The 22,746-nt window shown below is 43.1% G+C and overlaps 1 protein-coding gene across 1 annotated transcript; it reads right to left on the bottom strand.

Moving 5' to 3' along the window:
• Positions 1–4,097: 4,097 nt before the first annotated feature.
• On the bottom strand, positions 4,098–18,745 carry DESI2 (desumoylating isopeptidase 2). The gene is made up of 5 exons (XM_058020982.1): positions 18,691–18,745; positions 12,126–12,198; positions 10,175–10,268; positions 9,547–9,688; positions 4,098–7,710 (listed from the first exon to the last, which is right to left on the bottom strand). The coding sequence occupies exons 1-5, from the start codon at positions 18,727–18,729 to the stop codon at positions 7,477–7,479; spliced, it is 582 nt and encodes a 193-aa protein (XP_057876965.1). The 5' UTR covers positions 18,730–18,745; the 3' UTR covers positions 4,098–7,476.
• Positions 18,746–22,746: the final 4,001 nt, after the last annotated feature.

The following is a 22,746-nucleotide window of genomic DNA, read 5'->3' as shown; positions in this document are numbered from 1 at the left end:
ACTCAGAGGCTTCAGCTCATTCACTGGCAGCAGCCTGAGTGCAGTGTCTCTCCTGTGCAGTGCACATCCTCCTCATCCCACCCCATCCTGCCTCTCAGGGCAGCTTCTCCTGCACCCAGGGGAGAAGGGCAGGGGGAGGAAGGGTCTGTAGATGATTTCACCCCCCTTCTCACCTCTGTATCATCCTACCAGGCCTCAGGAGTGATGGAAGGACTTGTGCATGTGTCTCTTTCTTTGAATGTGCATGTGTCTCTTTCTTTTTGACCCCCCAACCCACTTATTTCACATACTTTGTTCCCTTATTCCACTGCTGCCAGAATACTACTAGAGGTCAACTTGTTGAAGATGCATATTTATAATAAAGCCCTATATGCATTGCCTTAAATTTACAAATGTTCTTGGAATTCTTCCTAACTACTACCAGAAATATCTGCTCTCCAGGTGAAGGTCCTCTTCCCTGTGGTGCTCCTTGAGAAGACACAAACCTATGGCACAGTCTTCAAGAACTGGCAGTTTTGTCTGTGTGTTTGGGCAGAGAGAGAGAGCACTTGTCTGACCCGGGCTCAGCTGCAGCTTTTGGTTGCATTTCTTCAAACTGCAGTCTCAGTAAACCTCCCCAGATGATAAGGAAGAACTGTAGATCAGCTCATGACACAGTCAGGGAAGAGTGTTATGACCAATAGGATTACCTGGTTTGCAGGTAAAAAGCAAATCCTCAGAGACCAATTAGGAAGCTGAACATCTGCAAGGGACAGACTGAGGGAGAAAAAGTTGATTCTCAGGAGCTGACTGCTCTGGAAGTGCTGCACAGATAGGTTATGCCACAGGCCAGGACCAGGAAGATGTGTAGTCAAGCTGTGAACAAATTCCATTTTACACTTAGTTTAATTCTGCAGTATTAGTTTATTATCAATAAATAATGACATATCTGCTTATTTAGTAAAAAAGCCTTTTTTTTTCTTTTGTCTCATTTGGAGGCAGCAATATTAGCAGCAATAATCACAGCAATATTAGCACCAGTCAATACACCTTTGAAGCTCAGTGCCAGCTGGAGAGGTGCTGGGGGCTGCCTGCCTGCCTGCCTGAAGGATGCATTGCAGGTTCCCATGCCATGCTCATCCCTGCTCTCCAGAGGCATGGGCAGAGCATGGCAATCCTGGGTGTGCATGCCATGGTGTGGCATTTCACTGGGGGAGCGTTTGTGCAGGGAGCCCCAGGCAGAGGCAGCGCTCTAGGCCATGGAGTCTCTCCTTCCTTTAAACCCCTTAAAATGCACAGAAGCCACGAGGCTCCTGGAAGGGCAAAGCAGCTTAAAGAAGGTAATTGCAGAGATGAGAGCATCCACAAAAGCTGGGCACTTCCTGAGGTGTTTCTCTGCCCTCGACTCCAGAGTGCTGGAGGGAAGAGCAAGCCTGCACAGCCTCCACAGGGCTTCTACTAAACTTTCCAAGTCTCTCTGACATAAGAAATAATTGACCTTTACAGTTGCATTTGAGCCAGCTACGCTGCCATCAGCTCTAGCTAGTCCTCACTGCTCAGTTCATGTTTGTTTAATGGCATGTGAATTAATTTGTTGGAAGCTGACACTTTGCTGCAAGATTAGTTAGTGACACTAACATCGGGCTGGTGCATGAAATTCAAGATGTAGAGCATCTTTTTTGTGGTAAAAAACCCCAAAACAAAACAAAGGAGGTAAATGCCAATGCTTTTGGAAATCTTCACTTTTAGGATGCTATAACTGAGTAATGAATGAGCTGAAGTACAGAAGAAAAATAAACCAAATCCCAGCTATTTAAAGGCTCAGCAATTCCTTCCAGGCAAAAAAACAAGCAGCTATTGTGTGCTGGCACTGGGAGGGCTGGGGGAAGGCAGCGTTTCCCACAGGCAAATTAGGAATGGGAAAACCAGGACAAAACCCACAAGCCTCTGCAGCCTGAGTAGGGAGCACAAGACATTTTCTGTTCAACATGATTTGTGTTGTCATTAGGTGGGTTTAATAGGGCTTTCTACTTATTCTGGGAGGAAAGCCTTGGCTCTGCTTGAGCTAACAGTAATGACCATTCCAACTTGGGAAACGAGGGAGCATTTGCCACATCACTCAGGCACTCACTGGGAACAGAGGGTCTCCTCTGCCCCCATCCCTTCCTGGTGAGGGAGTTTGGTTTCTCTGGATCCTGATCAAAACCTGTCTGTGTCCTGTTTGGCCAGGAGGTGTCTGATTCACATCATTTGTGTCCCTGTAAAGGAGGACCCACATCAGTCACACTGGGACCAGAGCAGAACCCCACAAGGGGTGCATTTGAAAATCCCCACACTTCTGTCCCACAGCTGCCTGGGGCAGCAGACAGGGCTGGCATCATGGATGTGGGAAAGGCTGCTCTCATCCACAATGGCTTGTACCCCTTCCTATCTCTCCTCCCAAGCTGTCGTGAGCCCCAGCTTCCTGAAGTTCTGTATCTAGGTGCCTTGTTTCAGGCTGTGTAAATAGGATAGAGAAGTAAAAACAGCTCCCTAAAAAGAAACCATGAGTTAAAGCCCATGAAGAACAGCTCCTTCAGGCACACATGAAGCCCCTCCTTCACCTTTGCTTCATTCAGGAGACATTAACAGTGATTTCTCTCTTTCCCCACAAACACATGGTCTGCAAGCAGCACAGCAGGTAACCAGCAGGTGCAGCAGGCTTGCTGCTTTGAGGATTCCAGGACCAACAACTTTCAAAAGACCAGGAGAACTGCTGACCACCCATCTATAACATGCAGAAGGAGTGGTGGTCCCTTAGTTCTATGTGTCCCAGGCTGCTGCTCAGAGATGGATGGGGTGGAGAGCCACTCTAGTATGAGCAATGTCCTTTTCTATGGAGACCCAGACACAGCCTCTGTCATGCCCAAAGCATCAGTGAAAGATCTTGAATTTCTTTATGGCTAGATTCTGGTTTAGTCCATTATATGCTAATTTTAATGGACCAAATCATGTGAAAAATACAGGATCCCTACTCTAGCCCAGCAGGAATGAGAGCTGCCAGTGGAGCACAGCTACTTTTCCAAAGAACTGTCATGGCTTCCCTGACAAGTTGTTACTTGACAAGTTTGAAGGTTTTTTATGACCTTATTTAGATGAAAGCACAGGATTCCAGAGAAAGTCAGGAACTGTCCAATAGCCATTTCCATTGCAATGTATGAAGCACTGAGAAAGAATGCATTTATTCTGCTGGTTGACAGGACTAAGCTGCTATAGCCATAAAAAACCTCTGCCTGTGGCAAAGCTGTTCTCATGACAAATCTGTCATATACTTCTGCATGGCCGAAGACTTTCAGAAAATAAAATTTCATTTGGAACATTTATCTTTCCTTCAAGAGCGGCTCCACTGAATGCAGCCACTCACCCACTAGCAAACAATGCAGTAAGACTCCTGTGTACTGATCAGCTTCATAGAAGCTGACGGGCACTCCTGGCCATTGGATGCCAGAAGTGAGCTCCTCTGGAACTCACATTTGTTTTAACTGATGAACTATTGTCAAGTTTCCTTTCAGTAGGCTGCAAGTTGCTCAAACTCTCTTGCAGGTTTGCTGGTGATTAGGGAAACACAGAAAAGGGAACATATCTGTGTCTGGACAGGTCATGCCCTAGCCAATGTTCATTAGCAGTGCACACAGACACGTCCTGCTCAGCATGCACAACATGGCAAAACACATCCCCTTCCCAGCTGTGGGAGAGATGGGCAGGGACAGAACCGGCTTGGACAGCCACAGGACAGCACTCCCACATCAGTGTCCTCAACTTCCAGAGAAGTCTCTCTGCTCTTAAACACATGGACTCATCTGACTTTGCAAATTCCAGTGCCAACACCTTTCAGTGCTGGCAAAGCATGTCCTCAAGGGCTGCTGCAACTCTGTGCCAGAGCTGGGGATGTTTGGGGCAGATGCCTCACACAAACCAAACTGCAGTGCCTGATGCCCATGTCAGCCTAAAGCTTAACTACAGGAAACCCTTGGGTAGTCTCACTGTCCTTCAAAACCATCACTCAGAACCAAACATCAACTTGGGTGGCACTGCCAAAACAAGCTGTAGGTACAAGGGGAGTAACACACAGAGCCAACTTTTTTTTTATAAAAGTATTTTTAATAAACTGATGGATTTAAGTTTAAGATGCTAGACAACTTGTTGCCATGTACAGGTAACAAAAGTCAAAATTCTTTGAATTTTATACAAATACTATGTAGTAAACTTGAATACAAGTTTACAAAAAATGCATCAGTGAATATTCAGCTTGTAACCAACTTCCAACAGTGAAAATTATCATCTATCAATAGTGATCAGAATTGCATTGCAAATTTTAGAAGTAATGCAACTATGTTTTTTTTTTTTACCAAGCCACTCCGAAGTTACTGGTGCACACTGACAGTACATTGGATTTTTTTGGCTTGCTGAACAGAAAATGGCATTTAAATAAAATGACTGAGATAAACAACGTAATACATATCAAAAGTACTATCTCACAGAAAATTAAACAAGAATGAGAAAGTAGACAGAGCAGAACCCTGAAGTGGTGATATTTTTCTACCCGTTTTGATGGAAAAGATTCCACAGGTGTCCAGCTTTCTCACAGCATTCTGAAGTGTTCTAGTCCTAGCACAGTGTGGTCATTAGTAGGCTAAAGTAATCCCTGCTTGGCAGTAATGCTGGTGAAAGGTAACTTGCTCTATTGCTAACAAATGGGAGTAACCACTGGCAGGGTGACTTGCAGGCATCCAGCAGAGGCTGAGCTGACAGCACACGGTTGGAATTACAGTACTGCTTGCTTTGATTCAATACCTAACAACCTTCAGGGTTCAGGTGTCAGTTTCCTTACGGAATTTACAAATGGATGGTTTCAAAACAAACAGAAAAAAGTTGTTATGGAGCGTAAGACAGTATTTTCATCTGTACAGCTAACAATAAAATGAATGTTTTTGTTACAAACTTTCCAGTCTGCTTTATAAAAAATAGTCTTAGTTTTACTTCTAAATAAAAACTGTGCTGTGATCTGTCATGTTCTTGCATTGTACATGCTGTAATTGTGTGTGTTAATGAAGGTGTAGAGATTTGTGACCTAGCGCTCTGGATGTATCAGAAGCCTAAAAAGCTGATTTTGGTACATAAAAGGTAGCAATGAAAATTCATTCTATTTATTTTTCCTAAAGCCTAGGAAAAGCTACAGTACGTTGCTAGATCAGTGGCCTCAACCCTGAGCTGAAATAAAGGACCTGCCCTGGCCAAGAGACTTAGTCACATTACTACCACAGCTGCACAGCAGAGACAAAACAACCTGTCTGCAGCCTGTTGTCTGAGCTGTGAGTAGTGCGAGATCCAGTTCTGTAATGCTTGAGAGTTGACTGGAGACCACCATATTCATTTTCACTACAGGGAAAAGAAGGAAGGGAGAACTCAAATTCAGAGTGGAAAGCACTCAACAGGGAGGGTCAGTATATCCAGCTTCTGGAGATCAAACAGAGAATGAAGTTAGTGGCAGACTCACCAGCCTTAAGCATTTCCCACTTGATAGAAGAGATTATTAAAACACGCACCAAAATACAGTTATGGAGACATTTACTATTATCTCGCTCTTTCCAGAAAGAGTCTCACTTGATTTTCCCCCCCAGAACTGAGCATATCTCTCTCTGTACTACACTGCATCACAGAAGATAAGTGAAAAGCTAAAGTCTGTCTGATGAAGGATTCAACCCAGGTGGCAGCAGGAAAACTTCCACTTGTTTCTAACACAAGTTGGAGCTGGCAACCATAAGAATTCTTACTATGATACAGCTACTGCACCTTTCCATAGGATTCAATGGCACCACTACCCACAGACAGGAGCATTCATAACATGAAGCATTTTGCCTTCCAAGAGGACTTTTTTTTGCTTTTAAACAGCAGAAACTGCAGAGTCAGTATTTCATTCAACAGAAAAACTAAACCCAGCAAAAGACTGTAAATAAAGCTCGTAAGAATCATCCGTATTTTGAGTAATGCACACTTCTTTGTGAGCTGATCCTGTTTAGGGATGGTATGTTTTTTGTTAGTTTAAGGCAGCAAGTCTTACAAAATACTCAAGCTCACCTCTCTCATGTTTGTGCTACTGTAGCCTTATGTGCACAATAGAACCTCACTAATTTACACTAATGATTGGAAGAACAATTAATTCTCTTGGTAAGTGAACAAGAATAAGGCATTCCATTATATATTCTGATCACTAATTATAATTTAGCTCTAATTATAATCTACCAGCAAACATACTTCTGTATTTTAGAAAATAATATCTCTTACCTTCAGATATAATTATGTGTGCAGATTAGTGGGTTCTGCTGTGTAAACACGCAGGTGCATAAGCAATTTTCAGGTTTTTCTTCATTACATCTGATAAGAAAGTTAATGCCACAGATAGAGACTGTGGGAAAATAAATTAGGATTTCTCTATCATTTGTGCGGATATGCACAACTGGGCAGTAATTTATAGCTCAAAAAAAGAGGGACATTAATGTTTACAAACTCAAATGAAGCAAAATCAGCAGCAGGAAGCAAAGGCCATTCCCCAACCACAAATGGCTTGTTTTACACGATTCCAAACTATATGAAAGAAACAAATACAAAAGGAATACAAGTACTAACTTGTATATATAAGTTTGAAATCAAGTAAAGCAAAGAAGTGAAAAATTTGTTGATGCTTCTAGCAGATGATATTGACACGTTTAAATCCTGAAGTAAACTGCAAGTAAAGACACAAGACAGGATGAAAACTAAATGGCTGAACTGAAAAAAAAAAAATAAATGGATTGATGTGCATTGCAATGAGATAGAAATTTCCCTTCATATGTGCAAAAATCCACAGTTTCATTAATGTAGAGGTCATACTTCTAGGAACAGATTTTAGACCAAACCAGTCTCCCTACATCCTGGAATCTACCTGTTTACATCAGCCACTTTAAGAGCACAGTACCCTGTTCACATATATAGTATTCAGCAGTTTCTGGCATTCCTCAATTTAGTGTTCTCCTGCCTTAAATCTTGAAAACAAAGGGGAAAGTTCATCCAGGGCATCATACCACTGCTTTTGATTTATACCAACAGTTAAATCAAACCCAAATTCTTTCTTCTTCCATGGTAGCAGGAGTCCTTACAGGACTTGTAAACAGCAGTACACAATACTGTAAACAAATAATTTAAGTTCTGCTTTATGCAAGATGTTAACTCAGGTCTACCAAACACGTGAAAATGAAAAGGGTGGCTTCACACAAAATCCTTCCCTTTTCTCCCAGCAATTCCTTTCACTACGTCAATAATCCTGAGCTGAAACAGGGGTTGATGAGAGCTTTATTTTTGCATATAAAAACAATGTTCTAGAGTTGGCTCTCATGTTCTGTCAGGAAGTCAATTGCTGCAGAGATCAAACTGAAGTATTTCAAAAGTATTTCGGAAGTATTTGCTACTTTGGAGGAGGACTTATAATTTGGTGTGGCGTCCAGTTCTAGACCCAGATGCTGAGCTTGCCAAGGAAGCTGATGCTGCTGCATCCTCAGCTTCCTCCAGCTCATCGTGTAGCTCCTGGCTAACACTGGACTGGAGGGCTGCAGGAGTCAGCCACTCCTTTGGCAGGCAGCTCTGGAGGAAGGGAATACAAGAGCTGAAGTAGGCAAGGCGATTCACCCATCGTGGAATCTCTTTTCCACAGAGAATCTATGGGGGAAGGAAAAACAAAGGGTTAATTTGTTTTCTGGATTCAGCAGTAACAAAACTGCAGTACTGTAAATAAGAAGCAAAAGCTGCAGCAGCCTTGCAGTTTACAAATGCCAGTCAAGAAGCACCCAAGTTAGCTGCACTATGACCTTTTCCATCCATAAATGCAGCATTTTAAGTCCCAAAGAGACACCTATATTCCATTGTGAAAGTTGGACACGTGGTTGGTTCTATGATTTTCTTAGAAGTCCTGAAAAGCCTAAGCACCTCACTCTTTTAAAATAACTTTTCTAAAAGGCACAGAAATTAGTTAAGCTATGGTTTCTATTCAGTGCTAATTCCTCAGAAACAGAAACTGCAGGAGAAACCCCAATGTTACAAAAAAGCACCCTGAAATCAAGTGGCCAGTGTCAGTACTGTAACTGTATAGAGTTACACACACAGCTGAGGCTCCTTACTGTGATGGCTTCTGACAACTTCCACAAGACATCACTATCCTACAACGCAGGCCAAGCACACACTTTGGTTCACTGCAACTATACAATGCACAGCTGGGTTCAACTCCTCAAAAATGTATAAAGTTGCATTAAGTACTTATTTTTACCTCACATCAATCATTAAATAATTTTGTTGTCACTATTCAAGGAGTGAGTTACTTTATTTAACCACCTCCATATTAATTTCTGGTATCACAGTGCAAATCTGGAGAAGATGGGCACTACTCTGCTGTAACTGAGCAGCATTTAACTTGCAATTATACCCACTTTTATAGCCAATTTGAACACTAAATAGGACAAGACCTAAAACAGAAACAATATGACCATACAGCTGAAGAGTATGGCAAAACCCTGGCCATATAGGCCAGATTTCACACCAACTGCAGCTTTGTCAGTGTCTCACCCTACTTACTTGTACCAGCATTGCACATGAATCATAATCTCTATAAAATTTTCCACTACCACTGGAAGATCAGTCTACATAAAACACAGGCTATACAGCAAGTATGCATTAACTATTTTGGAAAAAAAACCCAAATAAATTCTGTGAAACTTCACATGGGAAAATCAGCCATCCTTGTTTTGGAGTGTTTCAATGAAACACTGGAATAAATTTTGTCAAGCAGAGATTGCCAACTATCAATGAAAATCAAAGTTTCCATTCCCCTCTTTGACCTGGGTTACTTGTTCCTGGCCCTTTCCCATGTGTGGATACACATGTGAATGATCAGGCATTCAATCATATTGGCAAACTGATCGTGTTACACAACAAATCCGAAGGGGAAAAAGCAAAGCCTGTTCCACTCCTCGGTCAGATACTCTGCATGACCATCAAGGATCTAGATGACCAGATCACAGGTGCTGGCAGAGCAATAACTTGACAAAAGCCTCTCAAGCAGAAGATTAACATTATCTGGGGAACTTTAATGCCTTTGCTATTCTTTAACACTAGGTCATAACTTTGTAAATTATTTACAGTGTGATGATTCTGTGGGGAAATACAAATAATGTGAGAAAAATAACAAGTAGTTCTATCTTCAGTAGCAATCCCTGAAACAACTAAAATTATTTCTAAATCTTCTTAATACTTTATTTACTAGGTATCTCTTTAGGAATGCACCTGTGCTCTAACACAAACTATGTACAACAATAATATTTAGCAGCAAAATCTGGTGCTTTGGACATAAGCACAAATGCAACCTGAAAAATTATGATATTTGCCCAAGGCAACAGAGATAGGAAGTGAGAAATGAAGCCAAACGTTCCAAAGGACTGGAAGGATATGATGCTCTGTAACCACCTGTGAAACACCTTTCTATAGACCTTTAAGTTTGTTTACCTCAGATAAAGCTGAAGAAAAGTGATTGCAGTTTTTGTGCATTAGGTGATAAGCATTTCCTTTGAATTCCTTTCCAAGCTCTTCTACTATTTTTTCTATATCATCTTCCATAAAGTCAGTACTGCCTAGAACCACAGCCTCTCTAGAAGAGAAACAGAGAGTAGAAGGTGATTTGGCTCCCAAGATACATGTGGGATACTGTTCACACATTGCTCAAAAGTCACTCCACTGTGGGTAGCAAGATCTTTCTGTTCTCCAAGAATAATGAAGGTTCTTTCTATTCCATTTTATGGCACCACTTTCATCTTTATCATGAGAGATGATGTTTTCTTGCTGATTATGAAAAAGTTACTGCATTGCTTATGCTGTGTAAGCAATAAAAGTTAGCTACAAGTCCACAAAATTTGTATGCATTTCAGGAAGTTAATGGTATGCTAAAAAAAAATCTTTGCTGTAGACACTTCATTGTCTCATCACCTCTGTTTTTCATTTCTATGCAAACACATGAATTTCTCAGAAAGCTAGAAATCCTTTACAATTCAATACATCTATCCTCAAAAATAAATGCAACAAATTGTCTTTTTCATATGCTTTTTCAAAGAGCAGGAAAATAGGTAATCTTTCTTACTTAAATTTAAATGTTTCTCCTAGCTCAGAAGCATTTCCTGGTGAAATCTCAAATATTCCAGAAAAAGGGTATGGATGACCACCATAGGCAAATTCTGAAAGAGAAAGCTCAGATTTAACAAAAGCAGCATCTGATGACAGTAAAAAACAGCAGAGATTACTGACTGGAAGGTGACTTCACAAGGATCTAAAGCTAGCAACCAGACATGTTATTTACATGGGGAGCAAATTAAATGAACTGGAAATTAATACTTTTGTCAGTTACTACTCAGCCTAAGTAAAAACTAACAGGAAATTTCCTACATCAGTGCACAGGTTTAACTTGAATAACTTTGCAGAAAGTACATACTGTTCTCATTGTATAAGTGAGCATTTACAAGTTAAATTGTACATCTTTATACATACTTGTCTTTAGAATTCCACTTACATATGTCTATGAAAGTGGATAGTACTTTGGGGATTCAAAGTACTGCATCCTCAGAGGTCTGATGCCATTTCTATTCAGCATACACCACAGTCCTCAGTGTGGCAGTGCGTAGGGGCCTAATAGGTTCTTTAAATTTCTTGATTTGCAAGAGTTCAATTCTTTACAGGTTCACAAGTTCTCTACTAGAGCAAGAAAGTAAACCAGTGCATGCATCTCAAGCACATAGCACCTGCTGGCTTAAGCACTCACACTACATGAAAGCATCATGGTGTGCTGCAGCTTCCATCTGTGTCTGTAAGATAACAGAGCACGCCACAGCCAGAGTGTAATAAAAAGCTTTAAGCATGACTTCACACTTCCTTTCCTCAAAACCCATAACACATCACCCATGTCTAGCACTCAGTTTTGTGGATAATCTTTTTTACAACAGGTTAATGAATAAAAGGTTTGATGTGCCTGGAAAAATGCAAGTCATTGTTCTAGCAGGGGCATGATCTGCTGTATGAGAAAGCTGCTATAATCCCAACAGGAAGGGAGGCACATGTATTTGGCACAGCTCAAAAACTGGGTTTCAGGCACAGCACTATTAAGAGTCAGGTCTTTCTGGGTCAGATTAAAAAAAAATCCCCAAAAAAGTTTTAACAATAAGCATTGTATTTTGTCAATTTGTTGCTCTGGTAACACTTGCAAAATCAGATACAATGTGACCACTACAGTAGCTGAAACATAGTTTAAGATAACTTTGGGCAGTGTGGTCTTTGGAGTCCATACCCTGCCTTTTGCTCCTTCCCCTCACCCCCCAACATATTCCAAAAACAACCCACCACAGCAGTAGATTTTCCTTCTTTAACTGGACTACTTTCAGCAGCACCATCACCTCGGAGTGTCATTATGCTTTGGGCAGAAACACCTCAGAGCTGAGCCCATGCTATGGTGTGCACAAACACCTTCTGGCTGCAATGCAGGTTCAAAGTGGCCTGAACAGACCAGGAGGCTGCAGCACCCAAGCACAACCTATTTAGCAAAACTGAAAAGCATTGCTGTTATTTATCACAAGGAGCACGAATGCGATGCCTTTGAAAGAAATGGTCTCTAAAACAAACCAACCTACTAAAATGGAATAGACCTTTGCCTGACCATCATGCACTTTTAGGTGTCTCTCTGCAACAGATTATTGTTCCTGTAGTTAAAAATTAACTCCTTGCAGTAAGTGCTGACAGAAAACTGAGGAATGGATTCAACCATCCTTTATACAAAGCACACATTTGTTTTATATAGGTTTCTTTAAGTATTTCCAAACCTAAAATAAAGATTTCTATGCCTGAAGAAGTTGTATAGCTTTATACAAAAGAATGCACAGTGGCTACCAGGTTATTCATGTCCAAGGTTTTTTTCCAGAGGCAGAATAGATAAGAAAAGAGATGAACAAGTTTCAGGAGCTAGGCTCCCCTCACTATCTGAAAAATGCTTTTTAAATAACAGTATTACTGAAGGAAAAAGTAAGTTATGCTTTTCTTGTACATACCTCGGCCATACACCTCTATACCTGAATGAAACACTCCAATTCCAAGGGAAGAAGTATATTCATTCATCCAATACTAAAAGAAAAGAAGAAAAAAACCAAACGCAAAACTTAAGTTAGTTTGCAGTACAGATTTATCTTTTCAGAGCAGACATGTGTCCCCCCACATCAAAAGCATTAAACCCTATCACAAAGTATTAAACCTTATCACAAAGTGTAAACAATCCATTTTACAGGAACAGAATGTCCCTAAAATTCCCAAACTGCACGTAGTGAATTAATTCCATTAGGTTCTATTCCAGTTTTTTAGTGCTGTCAAAGTTTGTCAGCCAAGGAGTCTGAACCTGGGAGAAATCCAGATCAACCTCCTATTTGTCAACAAGCTGCAGGCTGCTAAGTTTGCCATTAGGTGGAACACATTCTGGAATCAATTGCTGTAATTTTAAGGAGCACATTTTTTCTTCAAGGTCCATCAGAATGTGGGATTGTGAGATACACACACCAACTGTCATAAATAGCAATGACCACACCTGCTTTTGAACAGATGAGCACAAGACATACTCAGAGATGAACCGAAATTACCTTCTTATATTTTGTCTTTGAACACTCAATTAGAGGTCACCATGCATGAGACAAAGCTCTCTCCAGGCTGCTGATGCATGGGATTCTAAACATGAGGTTTAAGTCCTTTGCAAAGGTCTGACACCAATATATCACTTGTATTGTACCCAACAGAAAACAGATGCATTTCAAAAGGAATCAGAAGTGAATTTTTTTTAGAAAATGGAAAAAATAGTAAAGAAAGGAAACTTCTCTTAATGCTTTCCCTTTTCTTTTATGAAAGTGCAGCAGCAGCAAGTGTCTATCAGAAGCTAACTGTTACCCTGAAGACCTCAAAGATGCAGAACTCTGATAAAGGAAAACCTCAAAGTACTCTTCCCCTGTCTGCATCACCACTCTCAAAGTATCAGTCTCCAAGCATTAAAAGATTTCAAGTGACACACAATTTGAGAAGGAACCTGAAACAAAGCTTTAAAAAAAACAGCCTCAGTTGTCCTTAAAACTGAAATTGGCTAGCAAGAAAATCCTCAGGAAAATACAAGGAAACCACTATTTTGTCAGTTACTCCAGTAACAGGATTTTTTTCTTCCCAGAGCTTCTCTGTGAGCTTTTACAAAGCAGACTTCAAAAAGTCAACTGGCAGCAGGATTCAGGCTGAGGCAGTACCCCCAGTAAATTAATACTGGTTTAGCAAGCAGGCAGAAAGCATCAAGCCATCTTCTTCACACAACCTGTTGACATAATCAGTGTTTTCTGATGCAAAGCCACTGTGCAGCACAACCAGTGATAAAAACATAAAAGGTTGCAGGTGTCACACTTGAAGATGTGCTGGCTGGAGTCAGTGTGTAATTTACAGCACCACTGCAAACATTACAGCGTGTAGGCTTTTTGTCTCCCAATAAAAATGATACACTAAACCTCAGGTTGACAGGCTATTAATAAAAACGAAAACAAGCTAAATGGCAAAAAGAGCACACCTTGCCAATAGTTACAAACAGACAAACCAGCTGTGGGAAATTTTGTCAATATGAATTAAGAGAAGGCAGGTTTTGCACCTTATGTTTACTTAAAGCTCAACTGTGATCAAAGGATAAATTTTGCTTAAGATTAAACTTTATCATTGGCTTTAATTTCTGGCTTTGTCAGTGTAGTGCTATGTTAGCTAGTGGGGTATGGATGACTACACTAAATCATCACCTTAGTCTATTTAAAGGGCTTAGCAGCTCTTTCCTTCCATCCCCCAGAAAAGAGCAGAGAGCAAGTCTCTATGAACAAGCTACATCCAGAAATACACTGCATTAATTTACTCTGTATAGGAAGACATATATCAGGGAGAATACAAAGAGGGAAAGAAAGGAGAAGGATGCGAAGACTACTCATCTTAGTGGGCTTGTGAGCATAAAAAAAGGATTCTGCCTACAAGGTGAAATCAAAGTCCCCATGAAAACAGAAGAGCTACTGTAACATAAATGTGTTCTGGTTCTGAGGCCCTTCCTATCCCACGGTTTACCAGCTCACCATTTCAAAATAGTTTCAGGTTTATATTTATAGTCAAAACCGTAGGCACAGTCAAGGTACAGTTTGTCATCACTGGAATAAAGCACGTTGGCCTAATGGGAAGGTGTATCCAAATGAACCTTATCTAGAACTGAGCTAGACAGGGTCTCTGGTGCTCTAAGTCTGTCCCTCTCCTGGGCACTTTGTGGCCAGAAAACTCAGAACCTGGCTGCTGAATTCCAAACAACCTACCTATCATGTACCCATTGGATCTGTGAATGCCAAGCAAGGTTATGGCTGCTTTCTGAAAACAGAACAAAACTTACACAAGATACCCCACATGCAGTGGGACAGAATAAAGCCTAGCTGGTTATTTCACAGAAATAAACAAGGAGAAAAAGTATTCACAGTACTCCCCAGCCACAACTCCATGAAACCAAACAAAGTATAGGGGAGAGAGAAAGTGAGTCACCAAGCCTTGTCACTGATCCGCAGAGATGCGGATGAAGGGGATGGAAAGCTGATCCAACAGGGTACTGAGCACAGCCTGCCCCTATCCAAGCACACACTCCTCCCTACTGGTGCCACCTCAACACTCAGGGCTTGCTACACTGCACAAAGCGAGCACTGGTGGCAGATAAAATCAAAGTTAGCAGCTTTGGAAGAAGTGCCTGAAGGAAGCTGGCACTTTGCTTCATACTTCCAGTAAGAACAGAATAGGTTAATTGAAGAAAAAAGAATTTCAATGAGGCAGAATTACTTTCCCCCTAGGAAAGTAATTATATCTAATTATTACTTAATCTGGATGAGCTATTGGAAGGTTGGTCCCATTTACTCACTGAACAAAATGCCTTATCTCACTGAAGGAAGAAATGCAGGACAAATGCAACAAAGAGTGCTGAATTTGGCAGCAGCTGAAAAGATTATATACAACTTACAAAATAAGGACTGTAAATTAAATTACATCTTATAGCTCACTGGATCAGTAACATGCCCAAACTGATCCCACATGCTACATCCTTGTTTCCATTACACAAACTGGATTCCCTTTAGTCTTGATATGGATTTTGCCATAGTAGTATGGTGCAATCCCATATCCTCAATATTTTGCAAAATGTCAGTCTCCTAAAACAGGATTTCAAGTTTAATCTATCATAAGGAAATATTAGAGAAGTATTTTTCTATGCGCACAATAAAGTCATGTCACTGCAATGAAAGAAAAACACTAATCCCAGTGCTTCAAAATACCTTCAGAGTTTTCATTTACATTAATACTTTAGCTTGTTATTGCCTTATTTGACAAGGGAAGAAATAGGATACTACTTGGGCACAAAAAAACTAGACTCCTAAAAATAGCAGTTAGTTAAAATGAAGCTATAAAGTACTCCAGTTCTCAAAACACAATATATCAAAGCCTTCACCCTACCCTTTTAATGATCATAGAAGATGTTCAAAGGCATGAACTGTACCACGTAAATACGCCCTTAAGCTTCTCTCCCTCCATAAAGTTACCAGTCCTTGAAAGTTGACTTTCTTCTACAACACACACATCCCCCTCACACTCTGGTTGTATCGAAGATTTTTGCTTTTTCAAGCACTAAGGACATTGGAAGGGTATACCCTCCAAAAGCAACCACTCACTCCTGTAAGGAGTTCCAACAGCAGCAAGGTCACTTAGCACTCCCCTGCATACCTAAGCAGCTGCCTGGGAAATGAAGCCACAGTTTGTGTTCAGGTTAAAATAAAGCTGTTTGCTCATTACAGTAACATTGGTTCTGTCAACCAGGTGAATAACAATGGTCTTTTGTTCCAAAAGAGAAACAAAAAAACCCAGTCCCAAACCTTAACTACAGAACAGCCCCAAACTCATTTCCAAGTGATATGGAATGTCAGAAGCAGACAGCAAACCTGCTAATGTCTCAAGTACACAGCTGGCATGGTTTGGTGAATAAACAGAACTTCAAAACTGCTATTACAGAGGACTCCTCCCTTCTTCCACCCACTCCCAGTGTCCCCAAATAAAGCAGTACCATTGACTTCAGCAGGCTGTTGTACAAGCAGTAAAAACTGCTATGCAACATGGAAGTGAGGCTTTGGTCCCAAACAAGTTTCAAATGGACCGAGATGTGGTTTAGCAGAGCAGTTTGATACTGTGGTATTTTCCAGACATCACACAAACCTGTGTTTTTCTCACCAGTTTGAAGGAAAACTGCTTCTCTAATGGTCAAATAAAGTAGATATTGCTACAAAACAACAAACAGGACTGAAAAGGGAAACAGAAATATTCTCCTTAGTGGTATGTATAATCTCCTTATGTATAATCTGTGGTGATGTGCAGCTTCAACCATTAAAGTCACCCCTACATGTAATCAAGCACCTGCAAATAAATGTGCTTGGCTGCTTCTTCTGGAGAGCAAGTTCCTTCCATGGATGGTGGCTTCAGAGACTCTGTGAATTCTCGATGGAGGCAGAATCCCAGTAATAACAACAGGATAACCAACAGCCCCCCAACATGTCCTTAGGAAAAATATGACACGAGCTTTTAGGAGCACACCCTTCCTGTTGCTTTTTTTCCTCACTTCCCTCATGTCAACTGCCAGCCTTCCTAGGATGGCTGGAGTAAAACTGATCACAGCAATTCAGCTCTGGAGGAAAAAGAAAGGATGATGGGAATGAAGGAGTGGACTATCACAAGAGAAAAAGAGACAGCATGCTGAAGTCACACCCCACCAGTACTACCATCAGAGGGAGAACGGAGTTTCTTAGAGGCCATGGCAGGCATTTACACAGGAGTCAGTCCACTCTGTTAAGGTTTCACAGCCTGCCTCTGAACTGGGCTCACTCAGCACAATTAAGCAAGTCTTCATGAGAGCAGTGGGTCTTCCATTTTGGTGAGTCAGAAGTGCGTCAAGCCTTGACTTCAAAGATATTCTTATGTAAGAGTCACGAAGCTGAAGTCCTACTTCTTTCTCTGTACAAATATTTATAGTTAATATATGTAAAACCATCTTTTTATGCTAAAAGATACTCCCCAATATATATATTTGCACTGTAGTCCAGAGAAGTCATATATATGCATGTGACAGGGCAGCCTTCCCTCCTCAGGTCTAGTGTAAATAAGGCACACTGTGACTTTTTCTCATACTAGCATCACATATGAGCTCAACCAGGTGAGCAAAGACCCTCACTTTTTTCCTACCATCTCTGAGAAAAATCACAGTGAACAGATTGTTCCTGTCTCCAGTCTCCCCTCCCTGTCTATAATGAAGGAAACCAAAGTCAAGGTAACAGGCTATATTCACTAGAGAGAGAGCTAAAACACAGGTATGGGCAAAAAATCCCCCAAAAAGGGACATTGATTTCTGAGGTAAGTATTAGAGTGAAAGAAAATAATGACAAAAATCAGGCTAGTTGCTATGATATTGTAAATATATTTGATTTCAAGCCAGATAGATCCCTACTGATTGCTATTAAACATTTTAGGATTTGAATGTGACTGTTCCCAAGCAAAACAAGCTGTATTTTCTCACTTCCAGCAGTCACTGGCACTACACTATACACCTTCACCCCTTCAAAACAGCGAAGGTTCACTTTAAAATGGTGGTGGTGGTAGAAAAGCCCATCCAAAATAAGCTAAGCAACACAACCACTGTCACCTGAAGCTAGTTCTCCATCTTACCGTCCCTCTATCAGCAGACTTAAAACTTGGTCACAGAAATACTGCCACTCGTTCTAATTTCCAGCGATTGAAACGCATTAATGGATAATATTTTCTTATTACTTATCCAAGCCTACTGTTCCATGCAGGTACTTACACCTCATTTGTTACCATGGCATTTGAGCAGCTTCCAGCTGAACATAAGACAATACCACAGCTGCTGTAGGTGCCACATAAAGATTATCCAGGAGGGAGGGAAGGTGAGCTCATACGGCTGCAAATCAAGCTGGAGCGACTCCCTTATTTCTACCAGGTCGCAGCCACAACAAAACTATTCAAAATTAAGGTCTAGCAAAAAAATCACCTTACTGACACTGGGCTAAAAAGCTCTTATCCTTACAGCGACAGAGGTTATCCTGAACTACCATCCTCTTGGAAAACTGGTTTTCGTGAGCAGAAAGGCAGGGCCTCCCTGCTGCTGAGCTTCGGGGCAGTAGCGGAGGGAGCAGCACAGCACAGGGACGCTCACGGCAGGGAAAGTTTCCCCCGCGACAGGGAGCGGATCCACCTGTCACTGGAAGACCCGACCCGGCAAACTTTTGTCGCAGGTCGCAGAGGGGCTGTAGGAATCCGTCAGACCTCCCAAATCACCGCCCCCGCCCTCCCCTCCCCTGCCCGGGCTCGTTCTTTCTCCCGCTCCGCCGCCCCCGGCTCCAGCTCCCGCGGGGACGGCCACGGCAAGGGCAGGCAAAGTTTCGCAGCCGCGCTGGCCCCCGCAGGGCAGGCCACTCCCCGCCGCCGCCCTGCCGGGAGGGCCCGAGACCCCCGCCCAGAGCCGTGCCGGTGGCTCACCATGTCGTAGACGTTCAGGATCACCAGCTGGTTCGCCATCGCCGGCGGCCCGCGGGCGCCCCCCGCCCGCTCGGTCGCTCCCGCTGCGGCGGCGGCGCCGCTCAGGCCGGCGGCGGGGCGGTGCGGACCCCCGGCGGCCGCTTCCTCCTCGTCCTGCCTGTTGCTGCGGGGCGGCGGGGGGCGGCGGGCACCATGGAGCCGCCGCCGCGGAGGGACGGGGCCGCGCCCCCGGGAGACGCGCTCAGCCCGCGGCCGGCAGCGGGGGCCGGGCGGCGCGGGGGGCAGCGGCCGCGGGCCCCACCCCGGTGGCGGCGGCGGTGCCGGTGGCGGGCGGGGAGGAGTGAAGGGAGGAAGAGGGAAGGGAGAAGCGCCGGGGCGGGCCGCGCCCTGCCTGGCGCCAGGCCGGGCCGCGGGACGGCCGGGCAGCCCCGCCGACGGGCGTAAAATGGAGCCGCTCCAGCCCGCCCCCAGCGCCCGAGCCGAGCGGCACGGCCGCGACTACAGCTCCCGGCGCGCCGCGCGGGAACGCGGGCGGGAATGCGGCTCCCGGCGTGCCCGGCGCCGCCCCCCGGCCTCGCTCCGAGCGCGGGGCCCTGCCCGGGCCATGCCGGCTCGTCCTGCCGCGTCCCAGCCGCCTCCCGTCCTGGGGAATTGTTCCGGGTGGCCGCAGAGCGCTGCTGTGGCTCCCTCGGGCCTCCGGGGACCCGACCCGGCGCGGCTGCCCGGCTGTGCCCGCCTGCCCTGCCCCGTCCCGTGCCTGCCACTCGTGCGCCTGAAGTGGTTGGTTCCCAGAGGAGAATTAGTTAGTTCCCGGTCCGTGTGGTGGCCGCACAACTGTTAGTTAGTTCCCTGTCCGTGTGATGGTTCACAGCATCCCCCGGCACCGCCATTTCACGTCTGAGTTCAGGGAAGAAGGGGAATTTGAAGTGGCTCGGCAGAAAGGACGTGCGAGCCGTGCGGACCTGCGGATAACCCACATGTGGGTGCTGCTGAAGGCAGGGCCGCTCCTAAGGCAGCGCTCACCTTCCAAGAGTAACCTGGCCATGTACGCTTCCCTCTACAGTCTTGTCAAGCGACAGCAAAATGAAAAGCCTTTTGTTAAAAGCTGGAGAGAAGCAGGAGAAAAAAAATTGAATTCTCTCTTCCAGCAGACTCAATTTTATAAAAACAAGCAATGGCCCTTCATAGCAGTTTAAAAAAAGATGCTGCTCACAGCAGGCTGTGGATGTGCCTGTGGGACAAAGGTGCTGCAGGAGGGAGAATGTTCCCACCCCAGGGGTATCCTGAATTCTACTATAATTTCTGGCTGCAGACATTTAGATGTTTAGCCCCTCTTAGCTAAAATTCCAGTTGGTTGCTGAGCTCCATTTTGTGTGCAGAACAGCTTTGTCCCTCGAGTACCTCAGCATAGGTGATGCGGGCAGTTAAAAAAGCAATTCCTGGTTTCAGGAGTGAGCTTTGGTTAGAGGAAGCGAGTACTGTAGCAAAAACTTAAAACACATCTGGCTCCTGATTGTCAGAATACATAATTCAGGCACCTGAGGGACCTGTGTGTGACCCTGAGGTTGGAAGTAATGCCTTACTTTGCCAGTAAAATATGTGGACAGATCCATATGTCCATTGGGTAATGTTCTTTGCTCCTTTGGCTAAAAGCTAGGAAACTTGTGGTTATTAAACTGAAAACTTTTGTGGGAAATAGTTGCTTCCATGTTGAGGAATACCGAGGAAAATATTGTTTCTTAAATCTGCAGAGGTCAAAAACCTCACCTGAAAAGGCAGAGGCTCCATTTCCAACTAACAGTATGCCTTAACTGGAAGAAAAAGAGTTGTAACAAATGACTTGTAACAAATCACTTAGTCTTCATTGTCTCTTGTTCGGTTTCTGTCTATAAGATGCATTGTGAAGCAGAAGGAGAGGAAAGCATAACTTCTAGCCTGTAATGACAGGAGAGAGAAATTTCATTTTCTGTGAAGAGTAAATCCCAAGTGTAATTTATTTGACTTAAAAATTGAATTTTGCCATTTAAATACTAGACTTTATAGATAGAGGAATAAGACAGTATCACAGCTCTGACTTCCTCAGTGATGCAGCTTATCTTTTCCTCCAGTTATCTGCAAAAGGCAAGAAAATCCTTCTTTTAAGCCAAAAGACTGATTTGGTAGTTGTGAGAAGCAATGTTAAGCATGAGTGAATACTGCAGAAAGTTGTGCCGTGTATGGTGTGTGTTGCAGGGGTTTGCATTTATGGGAGTATTTGGGAGAGTGTGAAAGTATGGTATGGGGACACTCCAGGATGCTCACAGAGATCAGTCTGGCTGTTTGGTTGAGGGGCAGAGATTAGTTGTGAGCACTGTCACCACAAAAGAAGCACAGTGTGTGAACCCAGGGACTTCTGCACTGTAAAACTGAAAAACAAGGTGCTTGAGCCCTTAATTGAAATACAGAAAATCTCAGAGAAGAACACAAACCAAATTCATTGTTCATCAATCTTTGCTGCATTTACTTTATGCAGTGACATGTTTCTATTCTTGTATTGGAGCAATACACTCAAAGAGCAGTCTAGTTTCTTTGTCTTTATGGCAAATGCTATTTTCTATTTAATTTTCAAAGGTGTAGAAATAGTCAAGATTAGCAAAGCACCAATTTTCAGCCATAAATGAGAAGTTAGAGAAACCCAAGGTGCCTTAGATTCACAGAGAGGTGCAATTTCTGGAAATTTTCTTAAAAGATTATAAAAATGTAGAAATCTGGCACAAAGAATACATGAGCATTTAAAATCATCTGTTATTGATTGCCTTTCCCCCCTTGATCATCACAGCTGTTCAAGGACAATGAAGAGTGGCCTTGCAGTGGCATCTGCCAGGGATCTCAGCAGTCACAAAGGTATCCTGTCTCATCCTGTGAATTGTGCCTGTCCAGCTTACCTAAGGAGTCCCTTTTGGATCCACTGATACTGTAAGTAGTAACTCCACAAAATTTAATGTTAATGGAGACCTGGAAAAACTGAAAACAGAATGTATCAATGAAGACTGAGGGAAGGAAGGAGGCACAAAGTATTTGAGTCTTCTCTTTATCCCTTAGTTAGTAGATCTCCAGCCTGACCTAGCAGTCGGTTCACCTTTTCCATTTTCTTCCTTATGCTATTGATGAACCCACAAACCCATCCTCTGTTACCCTTCATGTTCCTTGGTAGTTTCAATTCCAACCAAGCTTGGATTTTCCCAGTTCTGTCCCTACATACCCTTGTTAGCTTGCCCTGCTTCCATCTCCTGAATAATTTGATTTTGCATTTGAGCTCAGTCATTATCTCATGTAAGGTATGTTGCTGGACCTGATTTTGAGTCATGCAGATCTGTTTATAGCTACAGTATATTAAAGTGCACTTCTATTTTAAACATCCTACAGTCTAACAAGAAAAAAAGGTCAAAGGCTCAGCTTGTCTTCCCATTTGGACAGAGAATTCTCTTGCCTATGCCAGGGGTAGTAACACAAGACTTTTGTGGGTCAGCCAGGGAAGCTGCAGTTGCCTTGTGGCAGAAACCCTCCTAACAAAGAATACTGGAAGATTGATTAATGGGTTTCTTTCTCATGGTTCTTGCTGAATCAACATGGAAATGGTAGAGTCAGGTGGAGTCTTCTGTGAGCCCTGACTTCTGTTTAAAAATGATCAACAAGAAAATTACTTCAGTGCCTTGACATCCTCTCATGGCACTGTCAGTATGCCATTTTATGGTACCTAGAGGTTATTAGCAGAAATATTTATCAAGTCCTTTTATGAAAATACTCTTGGCAATACCCTTGGTCTGGCTGCCTGCAGTGTGCACTGGTTGGGCTGGCAGTTCTGCCCCACTCTGCCTGACTACTTCTTGTTCTTTGTCTGCAGTCCTCAGCTGCTGCTCCATGCACAGCCATCAGCAGGCTGCCTTGCTGGGATCCACCTCTGTGTCACATGAAATGGATCAGTAGATAAGAATGAGTGCCCAGTAAGCCTGATAGCTTCATCTTGCAAGCCTTGTTCCAATGGATAGTTATTGTGGCCTTGGAACTGGCTAGTTT

Source organism: Melospiza georgiana, chromosome 3 (genome assembly GCF_028018845.1).
Source record: "Melospiza georgiana isolate bMelGeo1 chromosome 3, bMelGeo1.pri, whole genome shotgun sequence".
NCBI classification, from domain to species: Eukaryota; Metazoa; Chordata; class Aves; order Passeriformes; family Passerellidae; genus Melospiza; species Melospiza georgiana.
Note: the sequence above shows the minus strand (reverse complement) of the source record. Positions and strands in the feature narration are given on the sequence as shown.

What these genes read in the sequence shown, in the direction of transcription:
- DESI2 (XM_058020982.1), bottom strand. Translation starts at nt 18,729, where the DNA reads ATGGCGAACCAGCTGGTGATCCTGAACGTCTACGACATG. An exon ending in TCCTGAACGTCTACGACATG is followed by an intron (nt 12,199 to 18,690) that starts GTGAGCCACCGG and finishes CTTTTCTTTTAG; the next exon opens with TATTGGATGAATGAATATAC. An exon ending in GGAGAAACATTTAAATTTAA is followed by an intron (nt 9,689 to 10,174) that starts GTAAGAAAGATT and finishes TTTCTCTTCTAG; the next exon opens with AGAGGCTGTGGTTCTAGGCA.